This window comes from Salmo salar, chromosome 01 (assembly GCF_965601325.2).
Source record: "Salmo salar chromosome 01, fSalSal1, whole genome shotgun sequence".
Classification (NCBI taxonomy): domain Eukaryota; kingdom Metazoa; phylum Chordata; class Actinopteri; order Salmoniformes; family Salmonidae; genus Salmo; species Salmo salar.
In genome coordinates, this window is record NC_138291.1 from 840,185 (window position 1) to 866,211 (window position 26,027).

The 26,027-nt window shown below is 42.7% G+C and overlaps 1 protein-coding gene and 1 long non-coding RNA gene across 3 annotated transcripts; both read right to left on the reverse strand.

The window, feature by feature from the left end:
• Positions 1 to 1,330: 1,330 nt before the first annotated feature.
• Positions 1,331 to 24,969, reverse strand: cfd (complement factor D (adipsin)). 2 transcript variants are annotated; one of them, XM_082956371.1, is made up of 6 exons: positions 24,887 to 24,969; positions 5,017 to 5,132; positions 4,535 to 4,691; positions 4,071 to 4,212; positions 3,499 to 3,759; positions 1,331 to 2,146 (listed from the first exon to the last, which is right to left on the reverse strand). In XM_082956371.1, the coding sequence occupies exons 1-6, from the start codon at positions 24,952 to 24,954 to the stop codon at positions 1,997 to 1,999; spliced, it is 894 nt and encodes a 297-aa protein (XP_082812497.1). In that variant the 5' UTR covers positions 24,955 to 24,969; the 3' UTR covers positions 1,331 to 1,996.
• On the reverse strand, positions 2,671 to 3,492 carry LOC145858581 (uncharacterized). Its single transcript, XR_014379017.1, has 2 exons — positions 3,117 to 3,492; positions 2,671 to 3,008 (listed from the first exon to the last, which is right to left on the reverse strand). It is a non-coding gene; the product is annotated as an uncharacterized LOC145858581 (long non-coding RNA).
• Positions 24,970 to 26,027: the final 1,058 nt, after the last annotated feature.

Below are 26,027 nucleotides of genomic sequence, written 5' to 3' on the forward strand. Positions count from 1 at the left end.
AGTAAATTGTTAGCAAATTCCCCGGAAGTTTGCGGGGGGTATGCTAGTTCTGAACGTCACATGCTAATGTAAAAAGCTGTTTTTTGATATAAATATGAACTTGATTGAACAAAACATGCATGTATTGTATAACATAATGTCCTAGGTGTGTCATCTGATGAAGATCATCAAAGGTTAGTGCTGCATTTAGCTGTCTTCTGGGTTTTTGTGACATTATATGCTAGCTTGAAAAATGGGTGTCTGATTATTTCTGGCTTGGTACTCTGCTGACATAATCTAATGTTTTGCTTTCGCTGTAAAGCCTTTTTGAAATCGGACAGTGTGGTTAGATAAAGGAGAGTCTTATCTTTAAAATGCTGTGAAATAGTCATATGTTTGAAAAATTGAAGTTTTCGTATTTTTGAGGAATTTGTAATTCGCGCCACGCCTATCATTGGATATTGGAGCAGGTGTTCCGCTAGCGGAACGTCTAGATGTAAGAGGTTAACAATTTTATTTGTATTAACAAATGGCATACAAGTTTGTTATTAAGGCACATGAAAGTGCACATGTACGACATCATTGATGCACTTATTGATGAAGCCAGTGACTGATGTGGTGTACTCCTCAATGCCATTGCAAGATTCCCCAAACATATTCCAGTCTGTGCTAGCAAAACAGTCCTGTAGCTTAGCATCTTCTTCATCTGACCACTTTTTTATTGACTGAGTCACTGGTACTTCCTGCTTTAGTTTTTGATTGTAAGCTGGAATCAGGATATAATTATGGTCAGATTTGCCAAATGGAGAGCGAGAGAAAGCTTTCTATGCGTCGTAATCGTAGATCGTCCATTTTGTTTTCCAATGATGGTACGTTGGCCAATAATACAGAGGTGGTTTACCCACTCGCCTGCGAATGCTTACAAGTCACCCCGCCCTCCACCCCCTTTTTCTCCATCTTTTCCTCATGCCGATGACGGGGATTTGGGCCTTGTCTTGACAAAGCAGGATATTCTTTGCGTCAGACTCAGTAAAGAAAGCATCTTCGTCCAGTTCGAGGTGACTAATCGCTGTTTTGATATCCAGAAGCTCTTTTCGGTCATTAGAGACGGTAGCAGCAACATTATGTACAAAATGATTTACAAACAAAGCAAAAAAACAAACCAAATAGCAGTGTTGGTGAGGGGCCAGTAAAATGGCAGCTATCCCTTCCGGCACCATTATTATAGATACAACCATAATGTATTTATGGTTTTAGTTCTGCTTGCACATGTCACTAAATGTTTAAACTTTTCACAGTATATTTGCCCAAAACATATAAGATTGAAACATTTACCCAAAACTACAATGACTTTACTGATTCATGTGTATGGTTTATTGCCGTGATTTTTACACAATGCACAAAATGTTTACACAATACACAACATTTTTACACAATTATATGTTTTATAAAGTGGTATAATATAATGAGTATTGTTTTACTGTGTCACTAAACCATGGTCCTATGAGGCCTTGTCAAAATTAGTGGACTACATATGGAATACAATGCCATTTGGGACACATCATTCTTCTATTGGTTCTGTCTATCCACCGGCTGTAGTGGGAGATGGGGGTGTATAAACCAGGCTTCTATTGTGTCATGGTCTTGTCTATCCACTGGCTGTAGTGGGAGATGGTGGTGTATAAACCAGGCTTCTATTGGTCCTGTCTATCCACCGGCTGTAGTGGGAGATGTTGGTGTATAAACCAGGCTTCTATTGTGTCATGGTCTTGTCTATCCACTGGCAGTAGTGGGAGATGGTGGTGTATAAACCAGGCTTCTATTGAGTCATGGTCTTGTCTATCCACTGGCTGTAGTGGGAGATGGTGGTGTATAAACCAGGCTTCTATTGAGTCATGGTCTTGTCTATCCACTGGCAGTAGTGGGAGATGGTGGTGTATAAACCGGGCTTCTATTGAGTCATGGTCTTGTCTATCCACTGGCTGTAGTGGGAGATGGTGGTGTATAAACCAGGCTTCTATTGAGTCATGGTCTTGTCTATCCACTGGCTGTAGTGGGAGATGGTGGTGTATAAACCAGGCTTCCTGCTGGATCCACACTTCTTCCCTCCATTTGAAGTGATCCCAACTGCCACACCATTATACAGGAGAGGACCTCCAGAATCACCCTGCGGATTCCCCCCCCCCCCCCCCCCCCCCCCCACACACACACACACACGGACACACACACACACACACACACACACACACACACACACACACACACACACACACACACACACACACACACACACACACACACACACACAAAACAATATGGAGATTCCTCAGCCCTCTAAAGGTTATTTCTGTCATTACATATATATCTTATTTAACCCTTATTTTACGACCTACGTCCACTTTGAACACATTCTCATTTACAGCAATGACCTGGGAAATGGAAATAGTTACAGGGGAGAGGAAGGGGGCCAATTATAAATGTAAGAAGAAAATATTGAGGGATATTTGTCATTTCTGTCTATCTATACACCGTTGGGAATTTATCAAGGCCACCTTTCCTTCCAGTTCTCTGCTGCCAAGGACTGGAACGAATTGCAAAAATCACTGAAGCTGTAGACTCATATCTCCCTCACTAACTTCAAGCATCAGCTGTCAGAGCAGCTTACCGATCGCTGCAGCTGAACACAGCCCATCTGTAAATAGCCCATCCAACCAACTACCTCATCCCCATATTGTTTTTGTTTTTCTGCCCTTTGTACACCAGTATTTCTACTTGCTACTTCCTCATCTGCACAAATATCACTCCAGTGTAAATTGCAAATTTGTAATTACTTTGCCACTATTGGCCTATTTATTGCCTTACCTCCTTACTTCATTTGCAGACAATGTATACAGATATTCTATTGTGTTATTGACTGTATGTTTGTTTTACTCCATGTGTAACTCTGTGTTGTTGTTTGTGTCGCACTGCTTTGCTTTATCTTGGCCAGGTCGCAGTTGTAAATGAGAACTTGTTCTCAACTTGCCTACCTGGTTAAATAAAGGACTTGTTCTCAACTGGCCTACCTGGTTAAATAAAGGACTTGTTCTCAACTAGCCTACCTGGTTAAATAAAGGACTTGTTCTCAACTAGCCTACCTGGTTAAATAAAGGACTTGTTCTCAACTTGCCTACCTGGTTAAATAAAGGTGAAATAAAATAAATAAAACTGTCAACTGAGTTAATGTAAATGGAATATGCAGACATATTAATGTAAATGAAGGAGTTAGACATATTAATATATATAGATGTAGACATATTAATTTAATGGAAGATGTAGACATATTAATGTAAATGGAAGCTGTAGACATATTAATTTGAATAGATGTGTAATTTGATGATGTAAACATATTCCTGGAAATGAAAGATGTCGACATGTTAATGTTGTAAATGGAAGATGTAGACAATATTGAAGATCTGGTAGACATATATTTTTTTATAGTCTACGTTATTTTACGGATATATTATGTGGTAGACTTACATCACAGGTGTCACTGCGCGTGCTGGCAGCGCACAGCATGTTTTTAGTGAACTTCTTGCCATAGTAGTCACTGCGGCCGCATCGAACACGGTTCATCACAGCGATCACCAGTTCCTGTAGCTTGTCAGGTCGTGACCCCAGGTTGTTCAGTGACCCCCACCCCGCCGTGTTGACCTCCTGGTCCGTGTCGGGGTCAGCCCCTTGGTCACGTTGGAACTTCAGGGATTTTACTGCATCACTGGCCACGATTGGCCGGTCCAGCTGCCAATCACAGAGTAGATTCTTTTTTGCTCAGAGGCAAGAGAACGTGTTGGTTATGTCCCAACTTGGCACCCTACTTCCTACACAGTGCACTACTTCTGACCAAAAAAGGAGTCAAAGTGGTCAAACGTAGTGCACAATGACTGTAACAGGGTGCCAAAATGGAGGCAAAACCTTAAGGAGGTATTCAAACTATATACATAAACTGTTGAACTTGGGTTGAATTGACCTGACCGTAAAAGGGGACTGACACAGAGGAGAGAGCCGAGAGAGACAGAGACAGACAGAGAGAAGACTGGTATGTGACTTACCTTGACCAAAGCAATGTCATTATCATAGTTAGAGGTACAGAAATCAGGGTGACTGAACACTTCAACAATGTTAAAGGTTTGTTTAGAATCCTCTGGTTCGCTCAGAGAATGAGCTCCTAGGACGACCTTCCTCCCTTCTGACCTGTCAATCAAAACAAACAGCACAAACAAAGATCAGTTACTACAACATGATGATGATGACAACACATGCTGGCCTGAGCAGTGAATCATTTCATCATCATCTTCATAAACATTTGAAATACGTCGCCAAATGAATAACGTGCTGCAAAATGTAGTTAATATAATTTATGCATCAGTTTGAGTGGACAATCTGAGCATCATTTTACTTTCCAATTGTCCATTTACTGTAATTGTGCATATACTGTAAACTTGTACTACTGTAAAACGTTCCAATAATACGGCTACGGTAGAAACAGGAGAATCTCCACTACAGGAGAACTCACCCAGAGAGAAAGCAGTGTGCGGCGCTCATCACCCACTGATCGGCCACCAGAAACCCTCCGCACTCATGTTTCATCCTGCCGCCGTCGGCGACCTGCAGCGAGGCCATGTACGGACGGGAGTGGGCCTCCGCCTCTCGTCCACCGGTGATAGCATCACCTGAACACACGCCGCAGATAGAGAATCATAAATGTGGATCTGAACATGTCGATAGGCGCATAGATATCTTTGATCTGAGAGCGTTTTTAGGAGAAGGCTATCCTGTCCATAGAACATCAGAACAGAAATGGGGCCCTAAGGGATCATCAGAAAAGTATAATGGTAATTTCATAAGCGACCAATTCATTCAAGTAAATTCAAAAGAGTTTGCACAGAGATTTTGTTTGTTTGGCTTTGAAAATGTCATACCAATAAACACCTAAAAAGCAAGCGGTGTCATAATTTCTAATTTAGAAAAGTCAGTATTGTAGAAGAATAAACTTACTGCATAAAAAGACAGCCAGCAGAGCAGCAGTCAGGAACAGTCCTCTCTCACAGCCCATGGTGTCAGTCTGTCTGGTTACACAGTGTCTCTCAGAGCAGAGAACACACAGTATTATTCTGAACGCAGAAAGGGAGGAAATCTATAAATCAGCCAAGTTGGCGCAGAGAGGCGAAGGGAGGACATGCCTCCAACATTCCCAACAGGAAAAACAGGGAGGGAGATTATCAGTGTGGTGCCAGGACAACAACCTCTCCCTCGTCGTCAGCAAAAACAAAGGAGCTGATCGTGGACTACAGGAAACAGAAAGCTGAGCACACCCCCATCTACATAGTGGAGCAGGTCAAGGGCTTCGTGTTCTTCTGTGTCCACATCACTAAGGACTAAACATGCTCCACATATTCTCATACAGTTGTGAAGAGCTACAACAATGCCTCTTCCCCCTCAGGAGACTGATAAGATTTGGCATGGGTCCTCAGATCCTCAAAAAGTTATACAGCTGCACCACTGAGAGCATTTTGACTGTCTGCATCACCGCTTGGTACGGAAACTGCTTGGCATCTGACTGTAACGGGCTACAGAGGGTAGTGCGTAAGGCCCAGTACATCACAGGGGCCCAGCTCCCTGCCATCCAGGACCTCTATACCAGGCGGTGTCAGAGGAAGGCCCAGTACATCACTGGAGCCCAGCTCCCTGCCATCCAGGACCTCTACACCAGGTGGTGTCAGAGGAAGGCCCAGTACATCACAGGGGCCGAACTCCCTGCCATATAGGACCTCTATACCAGGCGGTGTCAGAGGAAGGCCCAGTACATCACAGGGGCCGAACTCCCTGCCATATAGGACCTCTATACCAGGCGGTGTCAGAGGAAGGCCCAGTACATCACTGGGGCCGAACTCCCTGCCATCCAGGACCTCTATACCAGGCGGTGTCAGAGGAAGGCCCTAAAAATTGTAAAAGACAATAGCCAACCAAGTCATACACTGTTCTCTCTGCTACCGCATGGCAAACGGTACTGATGCACCAAGTCTGGGACCAACAAGACCCTGAACATCTTCTACTCCCAAGCCTTAAGACTGCAAAATAGCTAATCAAATGGCTACCTGGACTACCTGCATTGACCCTTTTTGCACTCACTGTACCCCTCCTTATATGTACATATATTCCTCAATTACCTGGTACCCCTGCACAACGGCTCAGTAGTGGTACTCCCTGTATATAGTCATGTTATTACCTGGTACCCCTGCACATCAACTCGGTACTGATACTCTCTGTATATAGCCATGTTATTACCTCAAACCCCTGCACAACGGCTCAGTAGTGGTACTCCCTGTATATAGCCATGTGATTACCTGGTACTCCCTGTATATAACCATGTTATTACCTGGTAATCCCTGTATATAGCCATGTTATTAACTGGTACCCCCTGTATATAGCCATGTTACTACCTGGTACCCCCTGTATATAGCCATGTTATTAACTGGTACCCCCTGTATATAGCCATGTTACTACCTGGTACTTCCTGTATATAGCCATGTTATTAACTGGTACCCCCTGTATATAGCCATGTTATTACCTGGTAAACCCTGTATATAGCCATGTTACTACCTGGTACTCCCTGTATATAGCCATGTTACTACCTGGTACTCCCTGTATATAGCCATGTTATTACCTGGTACTCCCTGTATATAGCCATGTTATTACCTGGTACTTCCTGTATATAGCCATGTTACTACCTGGTACCCCCTGTATATAGCCATGTTACTACCTGGTACCCCCTGTATATAGCCATGTTACTACCTGGTACCCCCTGTATATAGCCATGTTACTACCTGGTACTTCCTGTATATAGCCATGTTATTACCTGGTACTTCCTGTATATAGCCATGTTATTACCTGGTACTCCCTGTATATAGCCATGTTATTACCTGGTACTCCCTGTATATAGCCATGTTATTACCTGGTACTCCCTGTATATAGCCATGTTATTACCTGGTACTTCCTGTATATAGCCATGTTACTACCTGGTACCCCCTGTATATAGCCATGTTATTACCTGGTACCCCCTGTATATAGCCATGTTATTACCTGGTACCCCCTGTATATAGCCATGTTACTACCTGGTACCCCCTGTATATAGCCATGTTACTACCTGGTACTCCCTGTATATAGCCATGTTACTACCTGGTACCCCCTGTATATAGCCATGTTATTACCTGGTACTTCCTGTATATAGCCATGTTACTACCTGGTACCCCCTGTATATAGCCATGTTATTACCTGGTACTCCCTTATCATTGGGTTGGCTGAGTTTCCTGTTTGTAGTCTTTATCATTAGGTTGGCTGAGTTTCCTGTTTATAGTCTTTATCATTGGGTTGGCTCAGTTTGCTGTTTAGAGTCTTTATCATTGGGTTGGCTGAGTTTGCTGTTTAGAGTCTTTATCATTGGGTTGGCTGAGTTTCCTGTTTATAGTCTTTATCATTGGTTTGGCTGAGTTTGCTGTTTAGAGTCTTTATCATTGGGTTGGCTCAGTTTGCTGTTTAGAGTCTTTATCATTGGGTTGGCTGAGTTTGCTGTTTATAGTCTTTATCATTGGGTTGGCTGAGTTTCCTGTTTATAGTCTTTATCATTGGGTTGGCTCAGTTTGCTGTTTATAGTCTTTATCATTGGGTTGGCTGAGTTTGCTGTTTATAGTCTTTATCATTGGGTTGGCTCAGTTTGCTGTTTATAGTCTTTATCATTGGGTTGGCTGAGTTTGTTGTTTTAATCTGTATCATTAGCTTGGTTTGCTGTTTATAGTCTTTATATCCTACCTGTTTGGCCCTGTCCGGGGGTTTCATCGGATGGGGCCACAGTGTCTCCTGACCCCTCCTGTCTCAGCCTCCAGTATTTATGCTGCAGTAGTTTATGTGTCGGGGGGCTAGGGTCAGTCTGTTACATCTGGAGTATTTCTCTTGTCTTATCCGGTGTCCTGTGTGAATTTAAATATGCTCTCTCTAATTCTCTCTTTCTTTCTCTCTCTCGGAGGACCTGAGCCCTAGGACCATGCCTCAGGACTACCTGGCTTGATGACTCCTTGCTGTCCCCAGTTCACCTGGCCGTGCTGCTGCTCCAGTTCCAACTGTTCTGCCCGCGGCTATGGAACCCTGACCTGTTCACTGGACGTGCTACCTGTCCCAGACCTGCTGTCCCAGACCTGCTGGAACCCTGATCTATTCACCGGACGTGCTACCTGTCCCAGACCTGCTGTTTTCAACTCTCTAGAGACAGCAGGAGCGGTAGAGATACTCTCAAAGATCGGCTATGAAAATCCAACTGACACTTACTCTTGTGTTACTGACTTGTTGCGCCCTCGACAACTACTATGATTATTATTATTTGACCATGCTGGTCATTTATGAACATTTGAACATCTTGGCCATGTGCTGTTATAATCTCCACCCGGCACCGCCAGAAGAGGACTGGCCACCCCTCATAGCCTGGTTCCTTTCTAGGTTTCTTCCTGGGTTCTGGCCTTTCTAGGGAGTTTTTCCTAGCCACCCCTCATAGCCTGGTTCCTCTCTAGGTTTCTTCCTAGGTTCTGGCCTTTCTAGGGAGTTTTTCCTAGCCACCGTGCTTCTACACCTGCATTGCTTGCTGTTTGGGGTTTTAGGCTGGGTTTCTGTACAGCACTTTTGAGATATCAGCTGATGTAAGAAGGGCTATATAAATAAATTTGATTTGATCATTGGGTTGGCTGAGTTTGCTGTTTTCATCTGCGTTTACGGGAAGGGGAGTCAGCCTTCTCTTGCAGAACATGTTCTTGTCGGTGTCTTTGTTTCCTCCCTCTCTTCAGTGTAAACTTTCAGCTCTAACAGATTACATGTGAGGAAGAGTGCCAACACTTCAGATGCGTAATGAGTGTGTAATTTTAATTAAGATTAGGCCCTCTGTAGGCCTACAGTTTTGTCTACCTTTATTTAACTAGGCAAGTCAGTTAAGAACAAATTCTTATTTTCAATGACGGCCTAGGAACAGTGGGTTAACTGTCTTGTTCAGGAGCAGAATGACAGATTTTTACCTTGTCAGCTCTGGGATTCGATCTTGCAACACTTTCGGTTACTAGTCCAACGCTCTAACCACTAGTCAACCTGCCGTACCACAGTGATCAGATTAGTAACACAACATATTTCTATTTGATAATTGCAAAGATAATTGTATAAATGTATGAGATACATAGACTAACAAATGGAACTATTTCTTCATTTCCATATTTGACTGTTTGGTTTTATATTTGAGCAAAAGAAGATGTTTAAAACGTAATGTGCATGAAAACCTAGACACCTAATTCCAAAAGAGAAAGTGTGAGAAGTGAGAACAATCTCCCTCCCTGTTTTTCCTGTTGGAGTTGTAGGAATGTTGGAGGCATGTCCTCCCTTCGCCTCTCTGCGCCAACTTGGCTGATTTATAGATTTCCTCCCTTTCTGCGTCCAGAATAATACTGTGTGTTCTCTGCTCTGAGAGACACTGTGTAACCAGACAGACTGACACCATGGGCTGTGAGAGACGACTGTTCCTGACTGCTGCTCTGCTGGCTGTCTTTTTATGCAGTAAGTTTATTCTTCTACAACAGTGGAGGCTCCTCAGAGGAGGAAGGGGAGGACCATCCTCCTCAGTGAAATGTCATAAAAATAAAAATTGTGAAACATTAAAAAAGTGATCCTTTTTAGATAAAAATATACTAAATATATTCATATGTCACCAAATAATTGATTAAAATACACTGTTTTGCAATGACGGTCTACAGTAACTTCAACAGCACTGTCTGGGGTAGCACCATGGTGTAGCCGGAGGACAGCTAGCTTCCATCCTCCTCTGGCTACATTGACTTCAATACAAAACCTAGGAGGCTCGTAGGCCTCACCCCCTTCCATAGACATACATGGTAATTATGACCATTTCCGGAGGACGTCCTCCAACCAATCAAAGCTTTTGCAGTATGAACTGACATGCAGTCCATCCAATCATAAAATTAGGATCAGAGAATGAACCTAGTGTGTTGTACTGGAATTGTGCCACAGAGCATTATGGGGGTTCTATGTTGAGAAGCTTGGTGACATTGTTGGATAGAGATTAAGAGTGAAGAGTGATAATTGAGCATTTTGTGATATTATTCAATTCAAATGAGTTTTTTCAAATTACAGGAGACAAGGAAGGTATATTATAATTATTTTTATTGGTTTTAGAAATTAATTTTTGTGTCCGGTTAGTGCAATTTATTTAAATTTGCCTTGCTATCTTCAGTAGCAAGTAGCAGTAGCTAGCTAGCTAGCAGCGTGAGCGAGCAGATTTCTCCGCCAGAATGACTAACGCTACTGAAAATGTTGTGGACTTTTTGTTGATGAACCTGTCATGTCTTTGGCTATGCCGGATTAAGTGATATGACATGCTATTCTATAAAATAACTTCTCTGTAATTAATATTAACTGATTAAGCCAATCAGGTAAATGTAAATAACTAGAAAGTCCGGGCTCTACGAAAGAATGTTTATAGAGCTGTTATCTTCTGAATAAACTCTTAACTTCTCTAGGGCAGGGGGCAGTATTTTGGCGTCCGGATGAAAGGCATGCCCGTAGTAAACTGCCTGCTACTCAGGCTCAGAAGGTAGGATATGCATATTATTAGTAGATTTGGATAGAAAACACTCTGAAGTTTCTAAAACTGTTTGAATGATGTCTGTGAGTATAACAGAACTCATATGGCAGGCAAAGACCTGAGAAAAATCCAACCAGGAAGTGGGAAATCTGAGGCTTGCAGTTTTTTCAAGTGATTGCCTATCTAACACACAGTGACTTCGGGTTCATTTTACACTTCCTAAGGCTTCCACTAACTCTTATGGCTAGGGGGCAGTATTTTCACGGCTGGATAAAAAACGTACCCGATTTAATCTGGTTACTAATCCTACCCAGTAACTAGAATATGCATATACTTATTATATATGGATAGAAAACACCCTAAAGTTTCTAAAACTGTTTGAATGGTGTCTGTGAGTATAACAGAACTCAAATGGCAGGTCAAAACCTGAGAGATTCCTTTACAGGAAGTGGCCTGTCTGACCATTTCTGGAACTTCTTTGCCATCTCTATCTTTTACTAAGGATCTCTGCTCTAACGTGACACTTCCTACGTCGTCCATAGGCGCTCAGAGCCCGGGAAAAACCTGAATGTCGTCATCCCAGCCCCAGGCTGAAACACATTATCGCCTTTCTCAAGTGGCCGATCAAGGGACTGTGGGCTTAGGCGCGTGACCTGGCCGCCCCCGTCTTTGTGATTTTTTCCTCTGTTTGCCGAAAAGGAGATTCCCGGTCGGAATATTATCGCTTTTCTACGAGAAAAATGGCATAAAAATTTATTTTAAACAGCGGTTGACATGCTTCGAAGTACGGTAATGGAATATTTAGAATTTTTTGGTCACGAATTGCGCCATGCGCGCGACCCTTCTTTACCATTTCGGATAGTGTCTGGAGCGCACGAACAAAACGCCGCTATTCGGATATAACGATGGATTATTTTGGACCAAACCAACATTTGTTATTGAAGTAGCAGTCCTGGGAGTGCATTCTGACGAAGACAACAAAGGTAATGAAACTTTTGTAATAGTAAATCGGAGTTTGATCAGGGCTAAACTTGGTCGGTGTCTAAATGGCTAGCCGTGATGGCTGGGCTATCTACTGAGAATATTGCAAAATGTGCTTTCACCGAAAAGCTATTTTAAAATCGGACATATCGAGTGCATAGAGGAGTTCTGTATCTATAATTCTTAAAATAATTGTTATGTTTTTTGTGAACGTTTATCGTGAGTAATTTAGTAAATTCACCGGATGTTTGCGGGGGGTATGCGGCTAGTTCTGAACGTCACATGCTAATGTAAAAAGCTGGTTTTTGATATAAATATGAACTTGATTGAACAAAACATGCATGCATTGTATAACATAATGTCCTAGGGTTGTCATCTGATGAAGATCATCAAAAGGTTAGTGCTGCATTTAGCTGTGGTTTTGTTTTTTGTGACATATATGCTAGCTTGAAAAATGGGTGTCTGATTATTTCTGGCTTGGTACTCTGCTGACATAATCTAATGTTTTGCTTTCGCTGTAAAGCCTTTTTTGAAATCGGACAGTGTGGTTAGATAAAGGAGAGTCTTGTCTTTAAAATGCTGTGAAATAGTCATATGTTTGAAAAATTGAAGTTTTTTGTATTTTTGAGGAATTTGTAATTCGCGCCACGCCTATCATTGGATATTGGAGCAGATGTTCCGCTAGCGGAACGTCTAGATGTAAGAGGTTAAGGAGATGTCTATCTATAATTCTTTGAATAACAGTTTAATATTTTATCAACGTTTATGATGAATATTTCTATAAATTGATGTGCTCATTCACCGGAAGTTTTTGAAGGAAAAACATTTCTGAACATTACGGGCCAATTTAAAATGTTTTTTTTGTATATAAATATGAACTTTATCGAGCAAAACATACATGTATTGTGTAACATGAAGTCCTATGAGTGCCATCTGATGAAGATCATCAAAGGTTAGTGCTTAATTTTAGCTGTACTTCTGGTGTTTGTGACGCCTCTCCTTGCTTGGAAAATGGCTGTGTGGCTTTTATGTTTTAGGCGCTGTCCTAACATAATCTAATGTTTTGCTTTCGCCGTAAAGCCTTTTTGAAATCGGACAATGTGGTTGGATTAACGAGAAGTGTATCTTTAAAATGGGATATAATAGTTCTATGTTTGAGAAATTTGAATTATGAGATTTTTGCTGTTTTGCCGCCCTGCTATTTCACTGGCTGTTGGCAGTGTGTCCTTCTCTAGCATCCCACATACCCCAGAGAAGTTAACTACATTTTGCAGCACATTATTAATTTGGCAATGTATTTAAAATGTTTATGAAGATGATGATGATGATGAAATTATTCTCAGGGTCATCATCATCATGTTTTAGTTGTTGTAACTGATCTTTGTTTGTGCTGTTTGTTTTGATTGACAGGTCAGACGGGAGGAAGGTCGTCCTAGGAGCTCACTCCCTGAGCGAACCAGAGGATTCTAAACAAACCTTTAACATTGTTGAAGTTTTCAATTTCAGCATCTCTAACTATGATAATCAAATCAAATTTAAATCAAATTTATTTATATAGCCCTTCGTACATCAGCTGATATCTCAAAGTGCTGTACAGAAACCCAGCCTAAAACCCCAAACAGCAAGCAATGCATGTGAAAGAAGCACGGTGGCTAGGAAAAACTCCCTAGGAAAAACTCGCTAGAAAGGCCAAAAACCTAGGAAGAAACCTAGAGAGGAACCAGGCTATGAGGGGTGGCCAGTCCTCTTCTGGCTGTGCAGGGTGGATATTGTAATTGAACATGGTCAAGATGTTAAAATGTTCATAAATAACCAGCATGGTCAAATAATAATAATCATAGTAGTTGTCGAGGGTGCAACAAGCACGTCCGGTGAACAGGTCAGGGTTCCATAGCTGCGGGCAGAACAGTTGAAACTGGAGCAGCAGCACGGCCAGGTGGACTGGGGACAGCAAGGAGTCATCATGCCAGGTAGTCCTGAGGCATGGTCCTAGGGCTCAGGTCCTCCGAGAGAGAGGACAGAAAGAGAGAAAGAGAGAATTAGAGAGAGCATATTTAAATTCACACAGGACACCGGATAAGACAAGAGAAATACTCCAGATGTAATAGACTGACCCTAGCCCCCCGACACATAAACTACTGCAGCATAAATACTGGAGGCTGAGACAGGAGGGATCAGAAGACACTGTGGCCCCATCCGATGATACCCCTGGACAGGGCCAAACAGGCAGGATATAACCCCACCCACTTTGCCAAAGCACAGCCCCCACACCACTAGAGGGATGTCTCCAACCACCAACTTACCGTCCTAAGACAAGGCCGAGTATAGCCCACAACGATCTCCGCCATGGCACAACCCAACGGGGGCGCGCCAACCCAGACAGGAAGACCACGTCAGTGACTCAACCCACTCAAGTGACGCACCCCTCCCATGGACGGCATGGAAGAACACCAGTAAGCCAGTGACTCAGCCCCTGTAATAGGGTTAGAGGCAGAGAATCCCAGTGGAAAGAGGGGAACCGGCAAGGCAGAGACAGCAAGGGCGGTTCGTTGCTCCAGCCTTTCCGTTCACCTTCACACTCCTGGGCCAGACTATACTTAATCATAGGACCTACTGAAGAGATAAGTCTTCAGTAATGACATTGCTTTGGTCAAGGTAAGTTACATACCAGTCTTCTCTCTGTCTGTCTCTGTCTCTGGCTCTCTCCTCTGTGTCAGTCCCCTTTTACTGTCAGGTCAATTCAACCCAAGTCCAACAGTTTATGGTTTGAAGACCAGCTTATGGTTTTGCCTCCATTTTGGCACCCTATTACAGTCATTGTGCACTACTTTTGACCACTTTGACTCCTTTTTTTGGTCAGAAGTAGTGCACTGTGTAGGAAGTAGGGTGCCAAGTTGGGACATAACCAATGTAGGAAGTAGCTGCCAGCACATGCAGTGACACCTGTGATTTAAGTCCACCACATAATAATCCGTAATTTTACAGTGCCTTGCAAAAGTATTCACCACCCTTTGGCGTTTTTCCTATGTTGTTGCATTACAACCTGTAATTTAAATTGATTTTTATGTTTATTTCATTTAATGGACATACACAAAATAGTCCAAATTGGTGAAGTGAAATGGAGAAAAAAAACTTGTTAAAAATAAAATAAATAAAAAAACACTGGAAAAGTGGTGCTTGCATATGTATTCACCCCTTTGCTATGAAGCCCCTAAATAAGATCTGGTGCAACTAATTACCTTCAGAAGTCACATATTTAGTTAAATAAAGTCCACTTGTGTGCAATCTAAGTGTCACATGATCTGTCACATGATCTCAGTATATATACAACTGTTCTGAAAGGCCCCAGAGTCTGCAACACCACTAAGCAAGTGGTAAAACCAAGCAAGCGACACCATGAAGACCAAGGAGCTCTCCAAACAGGTCAGGGACAAAGTTGTGGAGAAGTACAGATCAGGGTTGGGTTATAAAAAAAGGGTTGGGTTATAAAAAAAGATCAGAAACTTTGAACATCCCACGGATGTGCATTATAACAAAATTGAAAGAATATGGCATAACAACAAACCTGCCAAGAGAGGGCCGCCCACCAAAACTCACAGACCAGGCAAGGAGGGCATTAATCAGGGAGGCAACAAAGAGACCAAAGATAACCCTGAAGGAGCTGCAGAGCTCCACAGAAGAAATTGGAGTATTTGTCCATAGGACCACATTAAGCTGTACACTCCACAGAGCTGGGCTTTACGGAAGAGTGGAAAGAAAAAAGCCATTGCTTAAATAAAGAAATAAGCAAACACGTTTGGTGTTCGCCAAAAGGCATGTGGGAGACTCCCCAAACATATGGAAGAAGCTACTCTGGTCAGATGAGACTAAAATTGAGCTTTTTGGCCATCAAGGAAAGTGTTATGTCTGGCGCAAACCCAACACCTCTCATCACCCCGAGAGCTCCATCCCCACAGTGAAGCATGATGGTGGCAGCGTCATGCTGTGGGGATATTTTTCATCAGCAGGGACTGGGAAACTGGTCAGAATTGAAGGAATGACGGATGGAAATTCTTGAGGGAAACCTGTTTCAGTCGTCCAGAGATTTACATTTACATTTTAGTCATGACAATGACCATAAGCATACTGCTAAAGCAACACTCGAGTGGTTTAAGGGGAAACATTTAAATGTCTTGGAATGGCCTAGGCAACGCCCAGACCTCAATCCAATTGAGAATCTGTGGTATGACTTAAAGACTGCTGTACACCAGAGGAACCCATCCAACTTGAAGGCAGCTGGAGCAGTTTTGCTTTGACGAATGGACAAAAATCCCAGTGGCTAGATGTGCCAAGCTAATAGAGACATATCCCAAGAGACTTACAGCTGTAATTGCTGCAAAAGGTGGCTCTACAAAGTATTGACTTTGGGGGGGTGAATAGTTATGCATGCTCAAGTTCTGTTTTTTTGTCTTATTTCTTGTTTGTTTCACAAAAAATATTTTGCATCTTCAAAGTGGTAGTTGTGTAAATCAAATGATACAAACCCCCCCAAAATCTATTTTAATTCCAGGTTGTAAGGCATCTGTCTACCAGATCTTCAATATTGTCTACATCTTCCAGTTACATGGATATGTCTACATCTTCCAGTTACATGGATATGGATATGTCTACATCCTCTATTGATAAATTCCTGATGATGTATCGATAAACAGAAAGAACCAAAATGTCTCAATATTTTCTACTTTCATTTATAATTGTCTCATTCATTCCCCTTCCTCTCCCCTGTATCTATTTCCCAGGTCAATGCTGTAAATATGAATGTGTTCATAGGTTGTAAAATCAGCGTTAAAGTATATATGTAATGACAGAAATAACCTTTAGATGTCTGAGGAATCTCCATATTATATATGTGGGTGGTGTGTGTGTGTGTGTGTGTGTGTGTGTGTGTGTGTGTGTGTGTGTGTGTGTGTGTGTGTGTGTGTGTGTGTGTGAATCCGCAGGGTGATTCTGGAGGTCCTCTCCTGTATAATGGTGTGGCAGTTGGGATCACTTCAAATGGAGGGAAGAAGTGTGGATCCAGCAGGAAGCCTGGTTTATACACCACCATCTCCCACTACAGCCAGTGGATAGACAGAACCATGACTCAATAGAAGCCTGGTTTATACACCATCTCCCACTACAGCCAGTGGATAGACAGAACCATGACTCAATAGAAGCCTGGTTTATACAACACCATCTCCCACTACAGCCAGTGGATAGACAGGACCATGACCCAATAGAAGCCTGATTTATACACCACCATCTCCCACTACAGCCGGTGGATAGACAAGACCATGACTCAATAGAAGCCTGATTTATACAACACCATCTCCCACTACAGCCAGTGGATAGACAGGACCAATAGAAGCCTGGTTTATACACCACCATCTCCCACTACAGCCAGTGGATAGACAGAACCATGACTCAATAGAAGCCTGGTTTATACACCATCTCCCACTACAGCCAGTGGATAGACAGAACCATGACTCAATAGAAGCCTGGTTTATACAACACCATCTCCCACTACAGCCAGTGGATAGACAGGACCATGACTCAATAGAAGCCTGATTTATACACCACCATCTTCCACTACAGCCGGTGGATAGACAAGACCATGACTCAATAGAAGCCTGGTTTATACACCACCATCTCCCACTACAGCCGGTGGATAGACATGACTCAATAGAAGAATGTGTCCCAAATGGCATTGTATTCCATATGTAGTGCACTAATTTTGACAAGGCCTCATAGGACCATGGCTTAGTAACACAGTAAAACATTATTTATTATATTATACCACTTTATGAAACATATAAATCATTCCTCATGTACAAATCACCCCAATAAACCATACACATGAATCAGTAAAGTCATTGTATTTTTGTGTAAATGTTTCAATCTTATATGTTTTGGGCAAATATACTGTGAAAAGTTTAAACATTTAGTGACATGTGCAAGCAGAACTAAAACCATAAATACATTATGGTTGTATCTATAATAATGGTGCCGGAAGGGATAGCTGCCATTTTACTGGCCCCTCACCAACACTGCTATTTGGTTTGTTTTTTTGCTTTGTTTGTAAATCATTTTGTACATAATGTTGCTGCTACCATCTCTTATGACGGAAAAGAGCTTCTGGATATCAAAACAGCGATTAGTCACCTCGAACTGGACGAAGATGCTTTCTTTACTGAGTCTGACGCAAAGAATATCCTGCTTTGTCAAGACAAGGCCCAAATCCCCGTCATCGGCATGAGGAAAAGATGGAGAAAAAGGGGGTGGAGGACGGGGTGACTTGTAAGCATTCGCAGACGAGTGGGTAAACCACCTCCGTATTTTTGGCCAACGTACAATCATTGGAAAACAAACTGGACGATCTACGATTAAGACGCAGACAAATCTCTCCCTCCATTTGGCAAATCTGACCATAGTTCTATCCTTCTGCTTACAAGCAGAAATTAAAGCAGGAAGCACCAGTGACTCGGTCAATAGAAAAGTGGTCAGATGAACCAGATGCTAAACTACAGGACTGTTTTGCTGCACAGACTGGAATATGTTCCGGGATTCTTACAATGGCATTGAGGAATACACCACATCAGTCACTTGCTTCATCAATAAGTGCATCGATGAAATTGTCCCCACAGTGACTGGACGTACATACCCCAACCAGAAGCCATGGATTACAGGCAACATCCTCACTGAGCTAAGTCTAGAGCTGCCGCTTTCAAGGAGCGGGACTCTAATCCAGAAGCTTATAAGAAATCCTGCTATGCCCTCCGACGAGCCATCAAACAGGCAAAGAGTCAATACAGGACTAAGATCAAATCGTGCTACACCAGTTCCGGCACTCGTCGGATGTGGCAGGGCTTGCAAACTATTATAGACTACAAAGGGAAGCACAGTTGCGAGCTGCCCAGTGACACCAGCCTAACAGACAAGCTCAATTACTTCTATGCTCGCTTCGAGGCAAGTAACACTGAAACATGCACGAGAGCATCAGTTGTTCCGGACGACTGTGTGATCACGCTCTCTGTAGCCGATGTGAGCAAGACCTTTAAACAGGTCAACATTCACAAGGCCGCAGGGTCAGATGGATTACCAGGATGTGTCCTCAGAGCATGCGCTGACCAACTGGCAAGTGTATTCACTGACATTTTCTACATGTCCCTGTCTGAGTCTGTAATACCAACATGTTTTAAGCAGACCACCATAGTGCCTGTGCCCAAGAACACTAAGGTAACCTGCCTAAATGACTACCAACCCGAAGCACTCACATCTGTAGCCATGAAGTGCTGTGAAAGGCTGATCATGGCTTACATCAACACCATTATCACAGAAACCCTAGACCCACTCCAATTTGCATACCGCCCCAACAGATCCACAGATGATGCAATCTCTATTGCACTCCACACTGCCTTTTCACACCTGGACAAAAGGAACACCTGTGTGAGAATGCTGTTCATTGACTACAGCTTAGCGTTCAACACCATCGTGCCCTCAAGCTCATCACTGAGCTAAGGACCCTGGGACTGAACACCACCCTCTGCACCTGGATCCTGGACTTCCTGACGGGCCGCCCCCAAGTGGTAAGGGTCCTCAACGTGGGGGCCCCTCAGGGGTGCGTGCTTAGTCCCCTGCTGTACCCCCTGTTCACCCACGACTGTGTGGCACCATCATTAAGTTTGCTGATGACACAACAGTGGTAGGCCTGATCACTGACAATGATGAGACAGCCTATAGGGAGGAGGTCAGAGACCTGGCAGTGTGTTGCCAGGACAACAACCTCTCCCTCAATGTGAGGAAGACAAAGGAGATAATCTTGGACTATTGGAAAAGGAGGGCCGAACAGGCCCCCATTAACATCGATGGGCCTGAAGTGGAATGGGTCGAGAGTTTCAAGTTCCTTTGTGTCCACATCACCAACGAGCCTTTGTGGTCCAAACACATCAATACAGTTGTTAAGAGAGGGCACGACAACACCTTTTCCCCCTCAGGAGATTGAAAAGATTTGGCATGGGTCCCCAGATCCTCAAAAAGGTAAACAGCTGCACCACCAAGAGCATCCTGACGGGTTGCATCACCGCCTGGTCTGAAAATTGCTCTTTATCTGACGGTAAGGCGCTACAGAGGGTAATGCATACGGCCTAGTACATCACTGGGGCCAAGCTTCCTGACATCCAGGACCTCTATACCAGGCGGTGTCAGAGGAAGGTTGTATTATAACCCTATCAGTGATGACATTCTGGTTGTATTATAACCCTCAGTGATGACATTCTGGTTGTATTATAACCCTATCAGTGATGACATTCTGGTTGTATTATAACCCTATCAGTGATGACATTCTGGTTGTATTATAACCCTATCAGTGATGACATTCTGGTTGTATTATAACCCTATCAGTGATGACATTCTGGTTGTATTATAACCCTATCAGTGATGACATTCTGGTTGTATTATAACCCTATCAGTGATGACATTCTGGTTGTATTATAACCCTATCAGTGATGACATTCTGGTTGTATTATAACCCTATCAGTGATGACATTCTGGTTGTATTATAACCCTATCAGTGATGACATTCTGGTTGTATTATAACCCTATCAGTGATGACATTCTGGTTGTATTATAACCCTATCAGTGATGACATTCTGGTTGTATTATAACCCTATCAGTGATGACATTCTGGTTGTATTATAACCCTATCAGTGATGACATTCTGGTTGTATTATAACCCTATCAGTGATGACATTCTGGTTGTATTATAACCCTATCAGTGATGACATTCTGGTTGTATTATAACCCTATCAGTGATGACATTCTGGTTGTATTATAACCCTCAGTGATGACATTCTGGTTGTATTATAACCCTATCAGTGATGACATTCTGGTTGTATTATAACCCTATCAGTGATGACATTCTGGTTGTATTATAACCCTATCAGTGATGACATTCTGGTTGTATTATAACCCTATCAGTGATGACATTCTGGTTGTATTATAACCCTATCAGTGATGACATTCTGGTTGTATTATAACCCTATCAGTGATGACATTCTGGTTGTATTATAACCCTATCAGTGATGACATTCTGGTTGTATTATAACCCTATCAGTGATGACATTCTGGTTGTATTATAACCCTATCAGTGATGACATTCTGGTTGTATTATAACCCTATCAGTGATGACATTCTGGTTGTATTATAACCCTATCAGTGATGACATTCTGGTTGTATTATAACCCTATCAGTGATGACATTCTGGTTGTATTATAACCCTATCAGTGATGACATTCTGGTTGTATTATAACCCTATCAGTGATGACATTCTGGTTGTATTATAACCCTATCAGTGATGACATTCTGGTTGTATTATAACCCTATCAGTGATGACATTCTGGTTGTATTATAACCCTATCAGTGATGACATTCTGGTTGTATTATAACCCTATCAGTGATGACATTCTGGTTGTATTATAACCCTATCAGTGATGACATTCTGGTTGTATTATAACCCTCAGTGATGACATTCTGGTTGTATTATAACCCTATCAGTGATGACATTCTGGTTGTATTATAACCCTATCAGTGATGACATTCTGGTTGTATTATAACCCTATCAGTGATGACATTCTGGTTGTATTATAACCCTATCAGTGATGACATTCTGGTTGTATTATAACCCTATCAGTGATGACATTCTGGTTGTATTATAACCCTATCAGTGATGACATTCTGGTTGTATTATAACCCTATCAGTGATGACATTCTGGTTGTATTATAACCCTATCAGTGATGACATTCTGGTTGTATTATAACCCTATCAGTGATGACATTCTGGTTGTATTATAACCCTATCAGTGATGACATTCTGGTTGTATTATAACCCTATCAGTGATGACATTCTGGTTGTATTATAACCCTATCAGTGATGACATTCTGGTTGTATTATAACCCTATCAGTGATGACATTCTGGTTGTATTATAACCCTATCAGTGATGACATTCTGGTTGTATTATAACCCTATCAGTGATGACATTCTGGTTGTATTATAACCCTATCAGTGATGACATTCTGGTTGTATTATAACCCTATCAGTGATGACATTCTGGTTGTATTATAACCCTATCAGTGATGACATTCTGGTTGTATTATAACCCTATCAGTGATGACATTCTGGTTGTATTATAACCCTATCAGTGATGACATTCTGGTTGTATTATAACCCTATCAGTGATGACATTCTGGTTGTATTATAACCCTATCAGTGATGACATTCTGGTTGTATTATAACCCTATCAGTGATGACATTCTGGTTGTATTATAACCCTATCAGTGATGACATTCTGGTTGTATTATAACCCTATCAGTGATGACATTCTGGTTGTATTATAACCCTATCAGTGATGACATTCTGGTTGTATTATAACCCTATCAGTGATGACATTCTGGTTGTATTATAACCCTATCAGTGATGACATTCTGGTTGTATTATAACCCTATCAGTGATGACATTCTGGTTGTATTATAACCCTATCAGTGATGACATTCTGGTTGTATTATAACCCTATCAGTGATGACATTCTGGTTGTATTATAACCCTATCAGTGATGACATTCTGGTTGTATTATAACCCTATCAGTGATGACATTCTGGTTGTATTATAACCCTATCAGTGATGACATTCTGGTTGTATTATAACCCTATCAGTGATGACATTCTGGTTGTATTATAACCCTATCAGTGATGACATTCTGGTTGTATTATAACCCTATCAGTGATGACATTCTGGTTGTATTATAACCCTATCAGTGATGACATTCTGGTTGTATTATAACCCTATCAGTGATGACATTCTGGTTGTATTATAACCCTTCAGTGATGACATTCTGGTTGTATTATAACCCTATCAGTGATGACATTCTGGTTGTATTATAACCCTATCAGTGATGACATTCTGGTTGTATTATAACCCTTCAGTGATGACATTCTGGTTGTATTATAACCCTGTCATGACTGTCCTGCTCAGCTCAGGTTACCAATGACCACAATCCTGCAGAGAGATTTCATCCCCACCAGAGGAGAAGGGATCTCCAGGGACAGGAAGACGTGGGGGGGTTTTATGACCCCTCACACCCATTGTAAATCTTAGGCAACAGACTAAAATCCTTTGTCCTCTCACTATGGAGAACCAGCCTCAGAACATTAAAACATGCAATAAATAGACTTTGGGACAAGGGGTTTTCGTCAGCCACAATGGTGGTCATGACGATAGATGGAATATGAAAATGAATGTCATTTTTGTTATGTTATTAAAAGTTAAAGGACAACGTTATAACGAAAACATTGTAACTTTAAGAGTTTTCCTAGGATATGTTTGATGTTTATACATTGTACGTTGTCCAAATCAAAGAGAATGTTTTGGTAAAGATGAAATGTGAAGTTAGTTGTCTAAAATTGGATTTGAGTAAAATCCAGACCTTGCCTCGTAACTGGGTACGCCCAGAGAATTGCCCTAAAGGCGGAAGACGCCCACTTCTGACCCGAGGGTAAGACATTTGAGTTAAGAATTAACATCTCAGACTAACTGACCACAAGCTGCAGCCAAGGTCTGAGTAGTCAACAAACCCAAAACGCAACACAAAGTTGAAGACAAATAAATCTTTTTTTCTACCCAAGCTACAGACGAATAGCTGTGTCTAAGCGGGTGAATTCAAGCCAGACCACCCGGTCTCCACTCCCCATTGAATCGTGGTATCTAAGCTGTTTTCATTCCTACGCTGTGAGCTGAGCTACAGGTCTGTCTGTCCTCAGAAGACCCCTTTCAGAGCGAGGGCGAGGAATCAGACCACTAAGCCAAAAGGACACTGACATCGTGGAGCAGAGAAGACGTAATTACATAATTATATTCTGACCCATAAGAGAGGCAGTTCGAGGCAAGGTTAGGCTACCTGCCGCCCCTACACTCTAACCACTAGTCTACCTGCCGCCCCCTACACTCTAACCACTAGGCTACCTGCCTCTTCTACACTCTAACCACTAGGCTTCCTGCCTCCTCTACACTCTAACCACTAGGCTACCTGCCGCCCCCTACACTCTAACCACTAGGCTACCTGCCGCCCCTACACTCTAACCACTAGGCTACCTGCCGCCCCTACACTCTAACCACTAGGCTACCTGCCGCCCCTACACTCTAACCACTAATCTACCTGCCGCCCCTACACTCTAACCACTAGGCTACCTGCATCCCCCTACACTCTAACCACTAGGCTTCCTGCCTCCTCTACACTCTAACCACTAGGCTACCTGCCTCCTCTACACTCTAACCACTAGGCTACCTGCCTCCTCTACACTCTAACCACTAGGCTACCTGCCGCCCCTACACTCTAACCACTAGGCTACCTGCCGCCCCTACACTCTAACCACTAGGCTACCTGCCGCCCCTACACTCGAACCACTAGGCTACCTGCCGCCCCTCCACTCTAACCACTAGGCTACCTGCCGCCCCTACACTCTAACCACTAGGCTACCTGCCCCCCCTACACTCTAACCACTAGGCTACCTGCCTCCTCTACACTCTAACCACTAGGCTACCTGCCCCCCCTACACTCTAACCACTAGGCTACCTGCCGCCCCTACACTCTAACCACTAGGCTACCTGCCGCCCCTACACTCTAACCACTAACCACTAGGCTACCTGCCTCCCCTACACTCTAACCACTAGGCTACCTGCCCCCCCTCCACTCTAACCACTAGGCTACCTGCCGCCCCTACACTCTAACCACTAGGCTACCTGCCTCCCCTACACTCTAACCACTAGGCTACCTGCCTCCCCTACACTCTAACCACTAGGCTACCTACCCCCCCTACACTCTAACCACTAGGCTACCTGCCCCCCCTACACTCTAACCACTAGGCTACATGCCTCCCCTCCACTCTAACCACTAGGCTACCTGCCGTCCCCCTACACTCTAACCACTAGGCTACCTGCCCCCCCTCCACTCTAACCACTAGGCTACCTGCCGCCCCTACACTCTAACCACTAGGCTACCTGCCGCCCCTACACTCTAACCACTAGGCTACCTGCCGCCCCTACACTCTAACCACTAGGCTACCTGCCCCCCCCCCCCCCCCCTCCACTCTAACCATCCATGGCATTTTCCAATTATGTTCCTATTTTACAAGTCAAAAAAATTGAGAACCTTTCATAATGTTGCCAAACAAAGACTCAACAAACTTACCTGAGACTCCCTGTCTCTGCCAGTCTGTCCCTGCATATCTGTCCCCAACTCTGCTGTCTGTGTGCCATCTGTTGCCTGCTCTGCCTAATGACATCATTGTGAAACATTTCCATTAGAATTTCATTTCTTTCTTATGAACATTTTATCAACTAGTCTTTGAGATATTAGGCTACTAGGGTTCTTACTTTGCGTTTTGGTGTATTGAAAATACTCTGATGTCCGTCTTTTATTTTTCTGCCATTTTTCTACCTGGCTGGCTGGCTACACACACAGTGTGTAGGTTATTTACAGTAGGAGATGGGCTTCTATCATCTTATCTTTTATCATTCTATTTGGGCTTCGATCTAAAAGGTAGTGTCGTGTCTTTGGGGGTACCATTAAACTGAAGACATGTTTATCAATTAGCTCCCTGTAATTATTATCACGCGATTAAACTGATTAATCGTTTAATTGTAATTAACTAGGAGATCGGGGCACCAAGGAGAATATTCAGATTACAAAGCTATAATTTTCCTAATATAACTTTCCTGTACTATAATATTATATTCTATTATAGTATAGGCCGATTATCTTCTGGTTTAAATGGTGTATTTTACCTCGAGTCCAGTCTCATTCCAAACGTCGTAAATTGTTGTATCTGCACGAACCCAGTCTTTACTAAAATCATCCATACATCAATTGTCTTAAAATCATTTATTTACTACACTAAGTAATTAACAGAAAACATACAAACAGTAATTATCGTCACAAAGGATTGGTATAGTAATGTGCACTAATGGCTAACAGGCATGGCTGGTCTGTTAGACAATGGGTCATAAACGGTCAGCTGAGAATGCACACCTACAGAGTTCATTAATATTAACAATTGACAATTGAAGGCTCACTCATTCGGGAACAATTGCAATCAATATATATTTACGCTCAGTGTGTCGTTCTGATTCTTGTTGGAGAGTTCGGTTCTGTTGGGGAGTTTTCTCCGCGTTCTCTCTCTCTCTCTCTCTCTCTCTCTCTCGGTTAGAATGGATGTTTCGTTGGTCTTCGCGTTCGATGATATAATTTACTTAGCTGCAGACTAATAATTAATATCAAAGACTTGTTCTTATTCTGTCGGTATCAATAGTCTAAAAGTTAACCACATGGT